Source organism: Acomys russatus, chromosome 12 (assembly GCF_903995435.1).
Source record: "Acomys russatus chromosome 12, mAcoRus1.1, whole genome shotgun sequence".
Lineage (NCBI taxonomy): Eukaryota > Metazoa > Chordata > Mammalia > Rodentia > Muridae > Acomys > Acomys russatus.
Genome location: NC_067148.1, coordinates 19,719,649 through 19,739,448, shown reverse-complemented (window position 1 = coordinate 19,739,448; position 19,800 = coordinate 19,719,649). Strand labels below are relative to the sequence as shown.

The 19,800-nt window shown below is 40.9% G+C and overlaps 2 protein-coding genes across 18 annotated transcripts in view; both read left to right on the top strand.

Moving 5' to 3' along the window:
* The window catches only part of Col4a3 (collagen type IV alpha 3 chain), a 122,097-nt gene extending 117,393 nt beyond the window's left edge, over positions 1–4,704 (top strand). Inside the window, exons 48-52 of the mRNA XM_051153995.1 lie at positions 1,435–1,647; positions 2,233–2,410; positions 2,518–2,632; positions 2,899–3,071; positions 3,664–4,704. Coding sequence (XP_051009952.1) covers positions 1,435–1,647; positions 2,233–2,410; positions 2,518–2,632; positions 2,899–3,071; positions 3,664–3,748 — 764 coding nt within the window. The 3' untranslated portion in view covers positions 3,749–4,704. The remainder of the gene's footprint in view (positions 1–1,434; positions 1,648–2,232; positions 2,411–2,517; positions 2,633–2,898; positions 3,072–3,663) is intronic.
* Positions 4,705–10,424: 5,720 nt separating this feature from the next.
* The window catches only part of Mff (mitochondrial fission factor), a 28,282-nt gene continuing 18,906 nt past the window's right edge, over positions 10,425–19,800 (top strand). For 13 of the 17 annotated variants that reach the window (XM_051153988.1, XM_051153986.1, XM_051153984.1 and 10 more), the window contains exons 1-3: positions 13,560–13,665; positions 14,840–15,060; positions 16,910–17,079. In XM_051153988.1, coding sequence (XP_051009945.1) covers positions 13,628–13,665; positions 14,840–15,060; positions 16,910–17,079 — 429 coding nt within the window. In that variant the 5' untranslated portion in view covers positions 13,560–13,627. Of the gene's footprint in view, positions 10,586–12,665; positions 12,775–13,559; positions 13,666–14,839; positions 15,061–16,909; positions 17,080–19,800 lie in introns of those variants that run through there. The other 4 variants (XM_051153989.1, XM_051153978.1, XM_051153973.1 and 1 more) reach the window with 2 other exon arrangements.

The following is a 19,800-nucleotide window of genomic DNA, read 5'->3' as shown; positions in this document are numbered from 1 at the left end:
ACGAGGGTGTCAGGGAATGCTTTGGCTTGGTCTGGCTCTCAACAGTGGCATGTCATGCTGAGATTTTTGTTCTGTTGGTTTTGTTTTGTTTTCTTAAGTACTACCTTGGCATGGATAAAACAACACTGCTTCCTTCCTTTATTTATTTATTCTTGGCTTCCTTATTTAACAAAGCTGACTTTTAACTATACTAATTTTGAACACAAGTCAACAACTCAGGTGTTCTATAAAAAAGGCCTCTTAAATATAATGATCTATGTAGGGTATAAGCTATGAATGTCAGTTTGATACTCTGGATCTAAGCTACCTTCTGCAAAAGTCTCAAGCACTCCTCTGGAAAATACTGAAAGTCTGACCACCTGAGGTTACTGGCTTTGTTAAAGAAGGCATAACTTCCAAGTATGAATCCCCAACTAAGTTAGACACTTCAATTCAAATATGGTACTGTCATGTTAATTGTAGTATTATGCTGAGGTTACTTTTGATATAGCTGGAATCTACATTAGAGGACAACCTGTTTGACTTCATTCATAATATGCTTTTCTTAATGGTTCTATTAATTTATACATTTTTAATGAACAAACCTGGACTTTATAATGAAGTGAGAACAAGCACAGGCTACTATGTGGGATTAATTATTAAGAAACAGAGCAAACACTACTACAATACAAATTGTGTTGGGAGTTGATTTATTGAGTAAATCAACTTCTATAGAGGCCTCATAAGAATGATGCAAGGATTCAAGCTTAGACCCATGGTGATGCAGCATAGTCTAGCATAGCGCACATTAGCATGAAATCTTGCCTCCAGTTTCTGCCGTGCTCAGCTAATCATTTTATAGTTGCCATGGATAGACTAGAAAGCATCTTTTGCTTAAGATCCATGGTAGTTATTTTTTGAGTCTCTGTGATAAACATCCTTAAAAGAAGCAACTTAAGGGAGGAAGGGTTTGTCACCAATAGGAAAGGCACAGCAGTGACCACAGCTTAGTTTGTGACAACAGAAGCAGTCCTCACCTCTTGGTGTGTCAGAAAGCATAGAAAACTAGAATTACTGGCAAGTAAAATCTTCAAAGCCTGACCCTTAGTGACTAGTTCTAGCAGTCAGGCCCCACTCCTAAGGATTTAGAGCCTTTATAATAGTGCCACAGCCGTGGAGGGACTGAGCGTTCAAACCATAAGCTTCTGAGGAACATCTCAGATTCAAACCATCTGTCTTTTGTTCTTAATTTAATCTTCAAATTAATTTTTTCTAAACCATAAGCCTTTGAGGAACATCTCAGATTCAAACTGTCAGAGCCATCTTACAGCCCACAGTTCCCTAAGATTCCTTATCCTATTCGTGGCTTACATAAGCACATTTAAAAAAGAGTACTTTGGTAAACAAGCTTGAGAGTCTGGTCCTGTTGCAACATGTATAACTTGTTTTTCAAAGGCCCACCTGGATTGGATGGATTACCAGGTTTAAAGGGGAAAGCTGGAGACAGGGGCACACCTGGCACAGGGACACGAGTTCGAGGCTTCATCTTTACCCGACACAGTCAGACAGTGGCCATTCCTTCATGTCCTGAAGGAACACAGCCCCTCTATAGCGGGTTTTCTCTTCTTTTTGTACAAGGAAATGAACGCGCACATGGACAAGACCTTGGTAAGGTTCTAGTTTCCTGTCACCTTATGATACAGAGTGTAAGATGTAGGATGGGAGCTTCCTCTGAACGCCATTGTAAACAATGTTAGCATCTTCTGGTGTATTTGAGAGAGCAACTGTGGCCCAAGGTTGAGTTTTCATCCTGATGAATAAACAGCTAGAGGGAACCCACCTAGATCGGTCAATGCCAACAACTTTAACCTCAACCACCTATCTTTTGTTCTTTATTTAATCTTCAAATTCATTTTTTCTAAAGCTTCCTCTGGTTATTTGCTATTATGAATATCTGGAAATAGTTGAAGCAAAGACATTGTCCCAACTGAACAACATCAGTTCCCAAGTTCTCTCCAAGCGCGTTAGAAAGGGCTGTGGGAAGCATTCTTGATAGGGCAGGGAGGGCTGCTTTTCTATTTGAGGTTTTCACTTCCATCGTTCCTAAAGCTTTACAATATCACATTTTGCAAATAATTTTTTTGGTCCAGGATTGCCACAGGTTATGTGATAATTACCCCGTTTCTAAATAATAACAATAATCAGAATAACTGTAATTTACTGGAAGTGATGCTCAGCCTCATGTTTTATTAGGTACTCTGGGCAGCTGCCTGCAGCGATTCACCACAATGCCATTCTTGTTCTGTAACATCAATAATGTATGTAATTTTGCATCACGAAATGATTATTCGTACTGGCTGTCAACACCAGCTCTGATGCCAATGGACATGGCTCCAATTACTGGCAGAGCCCTCGAACCCTATATTAGCAGGTAACAGCTCAACCCCTTCACTTTAGAAGAGGGTCAGGTGAATCACTTAACTCGTAGGGAACATAACGACAGAAAGGTGCTGTCGTACTATTGGTTTCATTTTGCAGATGCACCGTCTGCGAGGGTCCCGCAATGGCCATAGCTGTTCACAGTCAAACTACTGCTATCCCGCCATGTCCCCATGGCTGGGTTTCTCTCTGGAAAGGTTTTTCCTTCGTTATGGTAAGAAGAAAAAAGAAAAACCTTAGCACATTTCAAGTAATGAGTATTGCCTATAGAATCTTGTACTGTAACTATAGTTCTTCCTAGAAGACGCCCAGAGCATTAGCAAATCTAGATCAAAGGGAATAAATTTGAGTTTTCTGGGGGTTTTATTTGTTTGTTTGTTTATTAATATTACTGCTCCCTATCCATGCCAAAAATGTGGGAACACTTGCATTGAGCTCCAATGGGCAGTGTTTTTCACTGAGGTCTTTTTGTTGTGCTAGTTCACCAGCGCAGGCTCAGAGGGTGCTGGGCAAGCACTCGCATCGCCTGGCTCCTGCCTGGAGGAGTTCCGAGCCAGCCCATTTATAGAGTGCCATGGACGAGGAACGTGTAACTACTACTCGAACTCCTATAGTTTCTGGCTGGCTTCATTAAACCCAGAAAGAATGTTCAGGTAACTATCCAGTGTTGGCCTTAACCTGGTAAACTCAATTGAAGAACTGTACCTGCTTTTTATTTTTACCTCTGTGTGGATGCACTTACATTAGCTCTCTCAGGACTGCCAATGGAATCCTGTTTATCTTCATACTCCCAGGCTAGAGGTTTTTTCAAGTCGATGAGTAGCTTTATTTCTCACTGTGTCATTAAAGACCAAATGTACACATGACTTTGTCTTCTCTAAGCACATTCAACACATAATGGGTTCATAGTAAAGTACTGAATAAAAACACTAGCTAATCTTAAGGTAATGTATTAGAAGGCTTATGAGTATTTAAAGGGAAGGAATAGTCTTCATTAAAAAATGATCTGTAAGTTTGCAGGAAAGTCTGTAGTCCATGAATCACAATGAAACATAATGAAATTATAAAATGTTGACATGTGTATAAATGCAAACACAAGAGAATTTCAAAAATTCTCTTCTATAAAGGGAGATGTTTCTGTAATAAACTAAAATTGGCTACAATACTTACTAACAAAACTCAAAGCAAATAAGTATTCCCTTTTATCTACCAATCAACAAGCTTGTTCATTTGTGTTTATTTCAGAAAACCTATTCCATCAACTGTGAAAGCCGGGGAGTTAGAGAAAATCATAAGCCGCTGTCAGGTGTGCATGAAGAAAAGACATTGAAGAAATCAAAAACAGAACCACATTTTCATCTTTCTTATATGCCAAAATCATGACTCAGAACATGCATTTATCTAAGCCTTTTTCTCTAGTTTTACACTGTTGTTCTGTGAGGATTTAGTAGGGTGGAGTTCCACCTCACAAGAAGGCATTTCATTCAAGTTAGTCTGTGATGCAGGTCTCAAATCTGTGTGGTTTCAATGTTCCCTGTGGAAAGGCAACAGCTTCTCACAGATATTAACTGATGTCACATTCCGCTTGTACCCAACACACTGTGTGAAGTCTAAACTACAGGGTAAGAGGGATTTGGCCCAGTGGATCCACAATGTGCTCCTTGGCTCCCCCTCTTGACCTAGGGAGGTTGGTCTGCTTCCTGAGACATGAGACTTCAGCTAGAGAAGGAGATGGGGCCTACAGAAGCTGAGCACACCATGAAAAGAACTGGAGGGTCAGACCTGTCAGGTGGTACAAGGCCTGAGAGCCCAGGACAGGTGAAGCCCGGGATGCTCCAGGACTCATTTAAATATGCCCAAAGCGAGGACCAAAGGAAGCCTCCCAAAGTGAGTCATAGAGGCTTGGATACGAACTCTAGTTTTGTTTTCTGTTTGTTGACGAGATTCAAACTGAGCTAACCGCTTGCCCTTAGAGAACTAACTTTTACTAGTAAGGATGTTACATTGAAACATTTCTCTTTATTGCTTTCAATGTACTCACAAGTGACAAGGACACTACTTACTTGATGTGCACTTTATCCCCACTCTTATGAACACTGACCTTAAATAATCTCACCAGTAGTTCAATAATCCAGGAAAGAATAGAGGCACTTGCTGGTTTATCAGACTCCACATATTTTTCTTTGCTCCAAACAGTTCATAACATGGTCTTATAGATTTGTTCCTTTGTTAATCGTCTACATTTTCCTTTGGATCTCTCTCTCTCTCTCTCTCTCTCTCTCTCTCTCTCTCTCTCTCTCTCTCTCTCTCTCTCTCTCTCTCTCCTCTCTCTCTCTATCTCTCTCTCCTCTCCTCTCTCTCTCTCTCTCTCTCCCTCCCTCCCTCTCCCTCCCTCCCCCCCCTCACACACACACACACACACACACACACACACACACACACACACAAACACACGTTTATGTTATATATTCTCACCAAGCATGTGGAGAGAGACCACTGGGTGAAAACCTTATTGTACACAGCTGCTATGTCTTAAAACTTGCTTTTAAAGATATTGGAACATTCCCGTTTACTTAATTCAGCTTAGTAAGCATGTTCTTCAGTACCAAACTATGGCCCATATACTATGCTGCGGGTGGTAGGGAGTACTGAGAGACTTGTTTCTGATCTAATCTCAGAGAAGGCAATTTATTCTGTGCAAAGTCTCTCATACATGCAAGACACCCACCCCCACCCCCTGCACCAAAACCAAACAAACAAAAATAGTCTCATATATGGGTGTAGCTCTCCCCAGGTTTTTTTGTTTTGTTTTTTGTTTGGGTTTTTTTTTTCCCCACTGTTTTTGTATTTCATCACAAATCAGCAGGCTTGATAAAAGGTTTAAAAATATGAACTATGGGTCTGGTTCAGCTGTTAAGAGCACTTGCTGTTCTTACAGGAGACCCTGGTTCAGTTCCTAGGACCCATACCTAGTGTTTCACAGTGGCCTGTTCCAGGCGATCCAATGCCCATTTCTGGCCCCTGCACACACACTCAGCCACATAAACATATACACAAAAATTTTTTTGAAATTTTAAAATAAGATCTACACCCAGGCTAAGTTCAAGCCTGTGGCTTCTCTTAGGCACCACAGAAGGTTAAAGTTAGAAAAAAATATTAAGAAAACAGTAACATTTTAAACGTGAAATAGTTGTAGCATTTTTTTGATGACTCTTTGAAGCCAGGCATTGTGAGGCAAAGCCTTGACTACATTTCTTGATCCACTGAGGTGGAACTGATGGTGCTGATCTTTAACTTCAGGCTGGTGCTGCAAGCTCAACCGCTTTGTATTGGAAAATGCAACCCGAGAGCACAGACAAGGGTTCATTCTCCACCACTCATGTGACTGTTGCCAGGACACTGTTACACCTGAACTAAGATGTGCAACATCTCATTTCAATTACGTACTTCACCTAACTTTTTATGTTTGAAAAACATCCTACTGTCCCAGTCCCTAGCAGTGACTAGAAGGGACTAAGCTCCTTGCCCGCTGTAATCCCCTAGTAGGAACAGCAGCCAAGAGCTTTTTCTAAATGCCAACTCCAGAACATTCTAAACCTGCAAAACTAGAAACTGTAAGTGGAACCCAGAAATATATATAGCCCAGGATGGCTCCCAAATCTCTGCAATGTTTCTGTCTCAGCCACCTGGAATTTTGTTTTGAAACCCCTCCTCAGACCCTGGTGCACTCTACTCACCAGGCAATCATCCAAGACACTGGCCACCATCCTCTCAGAAACTCACAGGTGACTTCCAGGGTAATCTATTTTCCCACCAGACCGGTGCTGACGCCCAACGGCTGCCCTTCATTTGCCCACGGGCCTCTTTCTTCTCTTGTCCTCTTATCAGCATTCAGCTTCCAGAGGAAGACAGGTAATTCCCGATGCAGCCTGATCAATGGTCCCTCGATTGCACTTCTGAGTGACCATTAGAATACAGCCCGTGCATACCGCCTTCTGGATGCTGATGATTACATTATAAAGTTGTTTTAACTTCGTATGTGGCTGGAGACATTGCTCAGTGGTTAAGAATGCTGGCTTCTCTGCGGAAGACCTGAGTACAGTTTCCTATACCCAGGTAGGCAGCTCACCACTGCCTGTAACTCCAGCTCCAAGGGTTCCAGCTGGCCTCCAAGGCCACCCATGCATAGGTGGCATTCACTACTAGCACAGCCAAAGCCATGTAACTAAAAGTAAGTCTTTCAACATTTCTAACTTGATCAACAAAATGTTTGCTTTAAATTTGGTGCTTCAACTTTGGAATTTCACAGTGTGCTAAAAACAAAAACAAAACAAAAACAAAAAACTACTTGTCAATTGTTTGGTTTTGCAAGATAAACATTATTAATTTATTTATAAAATTATTAAAAATGTTTAAATTTGAATTTTATTGCTAATTTTACAAAGGTTTCTATATTTCAAGTGTAACTTACTACCACTAAACTTAATTTAATATTTTCTTCTATAACCAAGTGAGATGTATTTAAAATATATTGAATATTTTATATTGTTATATCCTGACAAAATTATGATATATTACAATGTACTAATATTTCTTAAATATAACTAAAGTTCTATTGTTTTGTCAAAATAAAATTGAAAGAACAACTGTATCAGGTCTTTGGGTTTTTTTTAATGGAAATAAGTTTATTTTAGATTATAAAAACAATAGTGACTATAAAAACAATGGACAACTTTGAAGTTAAGAATATCAAAGCTGCTACTGTTTAATATTCATTCTCACCCAAAATAATCATCAAATTAAGATAGCAAAAGATACCTATAGTATTCTGAATCTTGATGTCTTGCCATAACTGAAGGACAGTAACTGAAGAAAGAATGTCTGAATTGAAAAAAGGAAACGTTTAAGATGTAAAACCTTATTAGAACCAGACAAGGACAATATAGGCAGTAAACCTGGACCCCCCCTACCCAGACCTAGCCGATGGACAGGACATTCTCCACTGTTGAGTGGAGAGTGAGGACTGACTTTCATACGAACTCGGATGCCCCATCTTGACCACATCCCCTTGATGGGGAGGCCTGGTGGCACTCAGAGGAAAGATAACAGGTCATCAAGAAGAGACTTGATACCCTATGAGCATATACAGGGGGAGGAGGTCCCCCCTCAGTCACAGACATAGGGGAGGGGAGTAGGGAGGAAGTGGGAGGGAGGGAGGAATGGGAGGATACAAGGGATGGGCTAACAACTGAAATGTAATATGAATAAATTAATAAAATATTTTTTAAAAAAGAAGCAGGCAAATAAGCAGTCCTCCCCACAGCCAGCATCACTGATGAATCAAATGGCTGAGGACATCCAAGGAGAAGAGATTTTTCAGGTGGAATCCTTACAATGATGTGACTATAAGAAATTGACTGTCAGAAACAAAGCTGTGTGATAAACAATTATTTCAGAAACAATATCACTTATTCACACGCATTTTAATCTTGGTACTTTCTGGATTTCTTTATAAATAAAATATTAGTTGGAAGATTTAAAAAAGAAAAAAAAACCTTATTAGGGTTTAAGTCCTAATGGGAAACATATGCAGAAATGGCTAGGAACCATGAATCAGGATGAAACTAAACTAAATGAATGAGGATGTTTGGATTTATATACTATGAAGCTGTAGAAAAAGCCAGTGACAAATTAAGTCATAAATAGAAATGTCCACATCAGTGAGAGAAGAAAAGGAAGACCCACCATGAACCTAGAACACAGAAAAAGGCATAGACTCTCCATGTGAGTCGGGGAAACACCCTTCATTGCCACATACCTTTTTTGTATTTTCCTGAAGTCTGTGCCACACCATTAGGTGCTCTGACATTCTGTGAAACATTGTCTTACTTAATAGACTCATATGATGCCAGATGAAAAATGAACAAATCGGGATTACAGGAGAAGACTAGGGTTTGATCACTGAATTATGCATCTTTATTTAAAAGTTATTTCAAAAGACTTTGAAAAGAAAGAGTTATGGACAGAAGAAAAATCAATGTGCAACATTTCGGAAGTGTGAAGGCTAATGGTTTTGACCACATATGGTCTACCCAGCTTAATCCCTACTTCGGATGACAGAATAATGTCACCTAATCTACCCATAAAGAAGGATTTTTGTCACTGTAAAGTAGCAGGACACACCACCCACCGCTGGCCACTTTGGAATAAAGATTATTTTGAGGCTTAAAAAGTATCCTCCCACATTTTTACAGTTTATGTGACAGCCAACTTCTGATCCCAAGAGCTTCTTCGGGTCTTCATTTTCCCACTCCAACATTCAAGCCAAAATTATTAAGTAAGGTTGCATGTGTCCTGTCCCTCCTGTCCACCTGCTGGTTTGTGTCAATTTAATTGGGGGCCCATTGAGGCCATAAGAGGGACAGTAAAGGGAAATTTTACTTATCTTGCACCAATATTAGGAAGGACACACAAAAATGCAATTCAGACAGTAGCACATGCCTGTAATCCCAGCACTTGGGGAGGCAGAGGCAGGTTGATCCCTATGAGTTCAAAGCCAGCCTGGTCTATAAATCGAGTCCAAGTCAGCCAAGGCTACACAGAGAAAACTCTGTCTCAAAAACATGAAAAGCTAAACAAAAAACAAAACAAAACCCAAAAAACTTGCCAAATTATTTTGAAAAAGGGTAACATTTCTGGAGTATCATCTGAGGTTCTGTTTGTTTGTTTTTGTTTTGTTTTGAGACAGGGTCCGTTGTGTAGCGCTGGCAAGCCTGAAACTCCTCCCATCCCCTCCTGATCCCCAGCCCCCCCAACCCTGTCCTCTTACCTCTGGCTAAGTATTGTGATTATAGGGATGAACCAAAGATTGGCTTTAGAACATTTTTAGATTCAAGACTACATTACTGGAGTAAATACTCTTCCTTTGTGGTTGACTGCAGAACCACACCTCATACCCAAATTTATGTGGTTAAGTCTCTTATATAAAATGACTTAATGCTTGCAGGGCACCTATGCACATCCTCACAAACACTTGGCATTGTCTCTAGATTACATATGTTTAACCCAATATAGATCTGTTATACTCTATTAGTAAGGAATGACCACAAGGACGTGTGTGGTTTTGATACAGATACTGACACAGGCTTCCCACTCACTGCATACAGGAAGTCCTGAACCTCTCGCTTCTACCTCCCAAGCCCCCAGTACCGGGACTTCCGGTGTGTGCCACCAGGCGGAACTATAATATGACTGAATTGAAAGAGAAAAAAATTCTTCAACCCTGGTTGTTTGAACTCCAAGGACGGGAAACCGTGGATAAGGTTGCTAGGTTGTTTGTGTACGTCGAGGCACACATCTTATTTGCTGATTGGGCTTCTGGTCTATCCTTTCATAAGCGAGCCTGGTTCCTGCGTTCCCACCTTGTTCTTCTAGAGGGGAGCCACAAGTTGGGTGATTAGACTTGAAAGAGATTTCTGACAGCTATTTTTTTTTTTTTTTTTCCCAGCTACTATTTTCAAACTCAATTCAGATTCTTTTTTTTTTTTTTTTTTGATTCTTAATTTGTAAGTTTTAGGGAAATCAAAATCAGATTGCTGAAGAATTGACCCAATATTTAGTTATATGTGCAGATTCACGGACCACCATGAGAATTTTTATTCAGGCAGTCCTTTAAAACAGGTAAGTGGTTCCCAGCGCTTGGGACGCAGAGGCCGGCCTGGTCTACAAAGCGAGTTCAAGACAACCAAAATAACACAGAGAAACCCTGTATAGAAAAACTAAACAAACAAACAAACAGGTTACTGGTTTACCTTGCAAACGTGAGGTTCTTAAAAGAACTCTAAACATAAAACCCCTCACCCGGAATCACCTGAGGCGGAGCGCTTTGCCCACAACAAAGATGGCTCCTTATCGACGTTTCACGAGCCTGAGCGCAACATCCGCCCTTTCCTTATCACATGACAGGCACCCACTTCCGCTACGGCTCCTGGAAGGGGCCAGTCCGGGCCGTTCTCGCTTGTGTCCCGGCTCCGCCGCGGCCGCTCCGCCGCTCCTTTTCCCGGGCGCCTCGGTGCGCTCCGCCAACGGCCTCTGCGAGCGCTCGCCCGAGCGCCCCGGAGCCGGCGGGCGGCGGCCCTCTCTCCGGGGACTCTCCAGCGGGCCCAGGGTGAGTGTTGTAGTCTCCCCAAGCGGGGCTCCCGGCCTAGCGCCGCGACAGTGACACCCGCCTCCCGGGCCGGGCGGAGCGGCCCCCCGCTTTGGCCTGTCCTCAGGCCTTGCCCTGCAAATATCTGGGACCAGCTTCTTCACCTTTTCTGCCCCGGCCTCTTGATCTATGTATAGCACAGAAGTCGAATTTTACTGACAAAACAAAAACAATTATTAGTTTGGGGTTAGGAAACGGAAGAAAGCCTGTGAGCTAGGATCTGGGCTTTTTGGAGCATCTTTTCCACGGCCCCACGCACTTCACAGTATGACCTTGAGCCTGTCCCCATTTAAAAGTAACTCTTTGTGTAAAATCCGTGTCATTAAAGAAAGGCCTTTGGGGAGGCCCGGAGCTGGCCAAAGCATCCTTCACTGGTGGCGATGCCAGCTAGTTCTTTCGGGCGCCTCACCCCTCCCCGATGGCCCGCGGAGCTAAGGTTCCGGGTCCCCTTTAGTACCCCCGACCTCCGTTTGCAAAAACCTTGTTGTCATTGCAAAAAAAAAAAAAACCCAACCAACCAACCAACCAAAAAAAGCCAGCGCCCGAGTCCCACTAGCTTAGGAGCGGGGCGCACTATCTGGGAAGAGTAGCAGCAGCGCTCTCTCTGAATTGGTGGCGCTTTCTAATTGTAGAAGTTATTTGTGCCCAATAGAGCTATGCAGGCCTCCCGCTGGGAGACAGTGAATGAGAGTGCCTATTTTCCCCAGTGAGAGCCACCCCTTTCTCCCTCAGTCCCGCTGGCTACTAATGAGATTCCCCAAAGAAAAACCTTTAGGGAAAGTAGCATGGCTTAGCCCTATTTAGTATTCTGAGCATGCAATTAGATTGTTTAAGGAGGGGTCGGAAGTTTAATTTTGGGTTTCGAGGGCTTGTGAATTGAGACAGCTCTACCGTGGTGTTTCTGAGCATACGCTTTTTATTGAATTGCTGTCCTCAGGGAGGAACTGTGTGTTGGCTCCCTTCCTGCCTGATAGGGCTGCCACATTTTAGGTCTGCAAGTTTTTTTCTGTCCCTCTGTCCTGACTGTTGTGGATGTTTTGTTGTTAATACATATGGGATTGGGGTTCTTTATTAATTTTTTTTGAGTTCTAAAATTCTAGCTATGACTCCCCTGTCAGGTGTCTACCCAACAGAGAGTCTGTAGACTCCACTCTTAATTTCTTCAGAAACTTAATTTTGTGCAATGTCCCTTGCCAATCCTTGCTGTCATTTTTCTGAGCTCCTTGGAGTCCTTTGCCTGTGTACCTCAGGGTTTTTGCCTGTTTCCTTTAGAACTTTATCAGCTCTTACATTGACTTAATTTTTAAAATAGTTTTGTTTTGTTACATAAACTTACATGTGTATAGCAAGTTTGTGATTCTAGGGTAGTGATTAAATATTTCTTTAAAAATAGATTTGTTGTTTTTTAATTAATTGCAGTTTAAAGAAGAAATTAAATGTAATATATGGGACCCTGACAAAGTTGATAAACACTCTAGATGTTTGGGTGTAGCCCAGAAAGTGGACCTGGATATCAGATAGGAGTGTAAGGGATTTGGTCTTGAGATATACAGCAAGTATGTGACAGAACCTGTGGATTGAAAAACCTTACCCCAAATGAAGTCTATTTGTTACCAAAGAATATCTGAAGTACCATAGTTTAATGAGGAAGAAAACTAATTAGGAGCTCATCTGTTTTATTGAAACATAAAATGTAAAAGCTGAGGCAGTAGTAATAAGTCTTAATACAGTTAGATCCTCATGTTGTGGTGACCCCAACCATAAAATTATTTTTGTTGCTAGTTCATAACTGATTTTGCTGGTGTTATAAATCATAATGTAAATATCTGTAATACCACCCCTGTGAAAGAGGTGCAACCCACAGACTGAGAACCAATGGTGACACTAAAACTTGAGGTAACCTTAATGTTCTGTCTTTGTTTATCTTTTTGTTTCTTAGTGTAAAGCTTGTATGTCTCTGTGGCTTTTATTTGAAGAATTTTCAGCTGAATCTCTAATAATAGTATCATCTAGTTTCTCAGTCACTGTTCTTCTCCCTCAGGGACAAAAGTGGCTCTCAGTCTAGCACATGTGCATTGGAGCAGTTTAAGGATTTAATATGAAGCACAGAAGCAGATAGTGCCAAATAGCAAGCCCGTTGTTTCACATTTGTAAGTAAAATGTTCTCTTTGGCTCTGTTTTCTTAGCCTTTAAGCCATCTGCATGTCAATTCCTTAAAATGCAGACATTTGGGAGAAAAAAAAAAAAAAAGCTGGTTGGCAGTCATAATCCATCTAGGCTTAGCACACTATACAGTCACCAATGACTACTGTACTCAAAGTCCTGGGGATGTTTCTGGCTACAAAAAAAAAAAAAAAAAAAAGTGATGATGAAGACATCTGTATCGCCATAATCTTAGTCTAATCACAAAATAGCCTCTGTGACTAAGACATTTATATTATCTTTAGAGTTCTATTGTCCCCGACTTATAATAACTTTGCTAGGACTTTAATGTAATTTGGCTTCCTCTTCAGGAAACCAACACTTACACATCAAATTTTTAGGCAATCTCAATACATTTACCCTTGCATTTTCTTCATATCCTGTTGGGATATGATTAGAGGAGTTTTCTGGTAGCCACCCTTCTCCCTCTCTGACTTCACATTTCTGTATGTTACAATATAACTTTCACTGAATTGTAATTGAGAAGTCATGAAATGGGGACTATGCTTAAAACCGTCTTTCTGACGTGTAAGGTACTGTTGAGTGACAGTTGGGACACTTGAAATGTGGTTTCTCAATAGAGCCATTTTAAGTAAATACTTTTATTCGTAGTTCTCTTATAAGATAAATTGTTGAAATACTGATTTCTATTCTTTCTTTTTTACAGCTGGAAAGCAGTGTCCGTGTTGTTATGTACACCTCCAAAAACAGTTCAGATCTTAGGGGAGTTGCTGTGTAAAGTAAACTACTCAGGGTAGCAGTACTTAATAGCTATTGTAGACGTGTATTTGCTCTATTAAAATGAGTAAGAAAACGGGCAGTGACACACCACTAGGAAGGTCAGTGACATTTTTTTCAGTTGAGCTGGTATTATAGATTTGACAGACAGTAGCTTAAAAGCTGCTTGCCATAAGCTAACCATGCTCTTTTATGCTTTCCTTAGCATTTTTTATTTGGGGGCAACATTCTTTCAACTACATCTCCTTGGAATCATGGATCCCTCTCTAATTTAGAAGGTTACTCAATGCATTTGTACTACTCTTCCCTCAGAGAGTTTGACGCTTCTCAAAACTACGAGTATAAATATGATATAAAACATAGGTTAAGAATGTGAACAATTAACCCCTTAAAATGAGCGCATGCGTTAAGGGCTCATTAATGTAATCCATGTATCTGGCCTTCATTAGATCTCAGTCGTCAGATTCATGTGCAGTGAAAAGTTTGACTTGGGGGCTGCAGAGATGGCTCAGGGGTTAAGAGCACTGTCTGTTCTTCCAAAGGTCCTGAGTTCAGTTCCCAGCACCCACATGGCAGCTCACAACTGTCTATAACTCCAGCTCCAGATGATCTGAGACTTTCACACAAATGCACATAAAATTAAATAAATAATTTTTTTTTAAAGTTTTGACTTGCATTGCATTATGTGATTTTGAGGAGACTATCCTTTTTTTTTTTTTTTTTTGTAAAGTGAGCATTGGCCTTATTTACCATTGGAATCTGATTTTCATTATTGAAAGGCTTTATTTCATTTACAATGGCAGTTGCATTGCTGTAAAGTCCAGCAACACTCTTATATATAATTAGGATTTTTTTTTTCCTTTGCAGTTTTAGAGATTGAACCACGCTTCATGCATAATAGGCAAGCATTCTACCTCTCTCTTAGCCTTCTGACTGGGATTTTTTTAAATTTTATTTCAGGCTTGTTTTTTTTTTTTTTTTTAGTTTTAAGGAGCATGCACATCTGCTTGCACACAGAATGTTTATGTGTGTGCATTGGTATAATACTGTAAGAGCTTACACCTAATGGTTGACCTTAGGGTTCATTTTCAGATAAGCCAGAAGCTTGTATTGAGCTCGGTGTTTTCTTTGATCCCTTATTTTTCTTTTACTCACAAGTAAGCTGCTTCCTTTTGCTCTTTCTACTGTACGGTATTTGCCTTCTAACATCGCTGCATAGAGGAGGCTGACTCTTTAACACTCGGTTATCCTGATCTTAAAATCTTCCTTCTGTAGGGTGAGTGGGGCCGCATTTCCTTCTCCCACTGCTGCTGAGATGGCAGAAATTAGCCGAATTCAGTACGAGATGGAATACACTGAAGGTATTAGTCAGCGGATGAGGGTCCCAGAAAAACTAAAAGTAGCACCGCCCAACGCTGACCTGGAACAGGGGTTCCAAGAAGGAGTTCCGAACGCCAGTGTGATCATGCAAGTCCCAGAGAGGATCGTCGTTGCAGGTATCTCACACTTGATTGTATAAACACTTTCAGTTTTTCAAAATGTCATTGAGAAAAGGTATTTTCACAAGTTTTACAAATGTATCTAACCCCCACAGTCCAATGCAGAACATTGCTGTCACCTCAGAAAGCTTCCTGTTCCCCTTCTCCACCATTCCTTCACTCTCAGCAGCCGCTGTCTTAGAATCTTCTATGAGGGGCTGGAGAGATGGCTCAGTGGTTAAGAGCACTGCCTGCTCTTCCAAAGGACCCGGGTTCGATTCCCAGCACCCTCATGGCAGCTCACAACTGTCTGTAACTCCAATATCTGACACCCCCCACACCAACGTACACAAATTAAAATTAAACAAACTATTTTAAAACAAACAAAAAGAATCTCGTATGAATGGAGCCCTGCAGTATATTCTGCTTTGCCTGGCTTCTTTTGCTAAGAGTAATTTTTCTTCTATTTCTTTCCTCACCTGCTGATCTTTGAAGCTAGGGCCTTGTGCATTCTGGGAAAATTCTGTACCACTGACCTCTATTTGCAGCCCTCAGTATTTTTCATTCAAGAGGCCAGGTTTGCGTTTTCCATGCTACCCTTGAGTTTTCCCTGCAGAGCCTACAGGTCTTACACCTGCCAGTCATTCTGCTTTGGCTTTCTGAACTGCCTGAGCTACAGGCCTGCCCCAGCAAACCCAGTCTGCTTTTCACTTTGCTTTTATATTGAACAGATTTAGTGCACGCGGGAGGCACTAGGGATCCTCCTGACTTGGCTCCCAAGTGCTGGAATTGCAAGGCTTGTGCTCGTTTGGCTACTGTAGAGTTTGAGATTCTTTCACATTGTTGCACATATTATCTGTTCATTCCAGTTAACTGCTAAATAATAGTACATTATTCTAAATAATGTGTGGGTACATTATCTTTAGTTCCTCCATAGACATAATGGGCTTTTGTATTGCTTTCTTTCTGCGTGCATGTGAATATTCATGTACAAAGTTTTAGAAGGCCATAGATCTTCATGTTCCTAGAATGAAATGGCTATATTATAAGTTATATTTAACTTTTTCAAATGTTGACAAATTTTATTAGAGATGTTGTGCCACATTTCAGTCAGTGATGTTTGGGAGTTTTAGTTGCTTTATATCCATTTCCCTGGTAACTGATAATTTTGAACATGTGCGCATGTGTTTTTGACTGACTTTTGGTGTTAGCTGTTTCTGTTACCATGGTGAAACATCACGATCAAGGCAACTTTAGAAGGAAGGATTTGTTTAGGCTTATGGTTCCAGAAGGATAAAAAGTCCATCACCGTTATCTTGGTGAGACATGGCAGTGGACAGGCATGGTGACTGGAGCTGCAAGCTGAGAGCTCACAGTTTGAACTGTAAGCCCAAAGCAGATTGGGGATGGGGGGCTAGGGAGCCAGGGGATGGAGACAGGGAGAGGGAGAAAACACTGGATAGTGAATAAGACTATTTATCTCATTTTTCTCTTAACCTCCCCCAATACTTCCATCACCAAGGCCCCTACATTCAAAACTTCCCCAAATAGTGTCATCAACAGGGAAACAAGTGTTCAAATGACCAAGACTACAGGAGATACTTGTCATTCAAACCAACACATTGTGAAGCATCAAATGTTTTGCCAATTTGAAATTTTCAGTGTTGTGAGAGTTCTTTGTGTACTTGGAGACAGGTTGCTTGAGTTGTTTGTTTTGGTCACACACATATAGTAATTTCTACACCATGGTGTTAAATATTTGTGAAGTATCAAATGCTTAAAAGAAACTACCGCTGTTGGGTAGGTATCTGATAGGATAAAAAGCACCACTGTGAAAATTCTATTCCTTTTGTTTCCCTTTTCCTAGGAAATAATGAAGACGTTTCATTTTCAAGACCAGCAGATCTTGACCTTATCCAGTCCACTCCCTTTAAACCTCTGGCACTGAAAACACCACCACGTGTGCTCACACTCAGTGAGAGACCACTAGATTTCCTGGACTTAGAAAGACCACTCCCAACTCCTCAAAATGAAGAAGTAAGTAGAATTGCCACTGCTTACATTTCAAAGAATTAGAGTTAAGCAATGAAGCATGCATTAGCTACAGGTGATGGAAGCTTTTCATATGGCAATATTGTTATCAGTTGACTTAATAATTCCCCAAATAAGGTGTTAGGGGGTTTATTTCTTTGTTTTCCTAATTTAACAGTTATGTGATGGGAAAGTGAAAATCATAGAACAAGTATTGCTTCCATTTATGTAGACTTAAAGGAAGAACAGCTCTGTCACACCTCTAGTGATGCAGACAATATCTCAAAAGTTTCTGTTCTCTGTTGTGCTAGGGATTGAACCAGCACTTGAACCTGCTAGGCGAGTGCTTTATCACTATATTCCTGGGAAATGAAGTTCTGCACTAGGAAATAAAGAGTATATCCCATTATAAAATCATCTGGAAACCAAGGAAACCCCTTCCTGCTGACATTCCTGTTCTTATAGCTTGATGAGAGGTTTCCACTGAGGTGGTAGCTTGATGTCCCTGTTAATATCAAGCTTGTGGTAAAATGGTCTTACAGGGTATCAACACTGGAATAAAAGTCCTGTCAATGCTATAGATTCAAGACCAGAATTGAAGTTTCTGTTCTTGGAGACAATATTCAGACATATGTTTTTATTAAAACTGGCATTCCTATGTCTACTTTGATTTTCCATGTGGTCCTTTCCAAAGAGGGGTAAGCATACATGTAAACCAGGTTAGTGTGATTCCTAGTACTGGGTCTTGCTGGTTTTAGGTTTATTCTGCTTAGGTAATTGAGATAATATATTCATAGATGCCAGTATGAATATCCTGGACATTTGTTTATTGAAAAGCACTATATTTGAATATTAATTGTGGCCAAAAATTGTCAAATTGCTTGTAGTTTTGTTTTTTTTTTTTTTTAACTTGGCAAACATTTTTGGGGGGAATTCTATGTGTGAAACACTGCAGAAAAAAAATAAGTAATCTGCCCTCTGGAAGTTTTCCATCTGTGTAGTCTCAGAAGGACAGTGGAATGAAGTGAGGAGAAGACATTAATACACACAGAAGAAACTGAAGGACTCTTTTCAGTACATGCACTGGGTAATTGTATATCATCCAGGCACAGGCTAGAGTCATCTAAGAAGAAGGAACCCCAACTGAAGAAATGCCTTCATAAGATTGGGCCATAGGCAAGCCATTAGGGCACTTTCTCAGTGACTGATGGGGAGGGCCCAGCCCATTGTGGATGGTGCCATCCCTGGACTGGTGGTCCTGGGTTCTATAACAAAGCATGCTGGGTAAGCGAGTAAGTAACACTCCTCCATGGTCTCTGTATCACCTCCTGCCTCCAAGTTCTTGCCGTGCTTCAGTTCCTGACCTCCTTTGATGATTGAACTATGGTGTGGAAGCATAAGCTGAACAAACCCTTTCCTCCCTAACTTGCTTTTGGTCACACTGTTTCATTACAGCAATCATAACCCTAACTAAGATACTATGTCTAATGTTTACCAATATTTAAAAGGTGTCTCTAGACAAAAAGGTTGCTTGGTACTTCTCCCTACTGGAATTAATGAGGAGGAGTGGAGTAAACCACGTGAACAGGGCCTAATACTTCAGAATGCCTGAATCTTGGCCATTCTCAAGGTTCTTAGAGTAGATCTGGCTGTGTGCCTAGGAGGCAGAGGCTTTAACACTGATGCTTCCTCTCAGAAAGGAACTTCCCTAGCAGCTAGGGCCAGTGTGAGCTCTTAGAGGATGTGAAAGTCTGTGGGGAAGAGTTAGAAGTTCTATCTGTGATTTGACACCTTGAAGAGTGTTCAGGCTTGAGATTTGGAACTTACCATCATGTCCTAGCTGTCAAGCAACAGTATGCTTTGAAAGATTAGCTATAATAACTACCAAAGGTTCTTTGAAAAGCTCACCAAAGTACAAAGAGAAAACAGACCCTATAGGAGAGGTTGTAATAGCTTTTGCCCAAATTGGCGGTTCCTACTTCAGGGAAAAGTACTATAATGTCATCCATTTGTAAAATAAAGCCAGAAGTGTTGGGTGATCTAGAAGGTGCAAAGTCAGTTGGCGTATAATAAACTGTGATCCAGTTTGAAAGACAAGAAAAGAACCAATGTTTTCAGAAAGGGAACTTTTGTTCATCGGGCTTAATCGATTATAAGCTGTCAAGTGGCATCCACACGTGCCAAATCCAACATCTGCCTTGTTCAGATGAGCAGCTAGAGAGCTCAAGGGCTAGGAGAAATTATATCCAGCTAAACCAGCCTTATCACAGGTTACACATAGAAAGCAGTGGTCCTGGGGCCTGAAGATAACACAAAAAACTATGGATGACTGTCAGAAAGTTAACCTAATAAGCAGTCATTCAAGGCAGCAGGTGGTTATCAGTACCCTATGGTGGCCCAATATAATTAATAGAACCACTTTGAGAATGAGAAGCAGAAGACCATAGCTGACCTGAATTACAGTATACCCTGAACTTTCTGATGATGAAGACTCCCAGGTACTCAGTGAATGCTCCAGCATGTCCTGCAATGGCTTAAAAGACAAAAACAAACAAAGAAAAACAGAAAACTATGAGTCTCGTTACAATCCAGTGGCAATTTGTTTTACTCTTTTTCTTCCCCCTTATCCATGGAAAATTGAGCTGGCACTACAGGAGCAAAAAAGAGCGAATTTGAAAAAGAGTAGTTTTTTGTTTGTGTGTCTGTGTGTGTGTGTGTGTGTGTGTG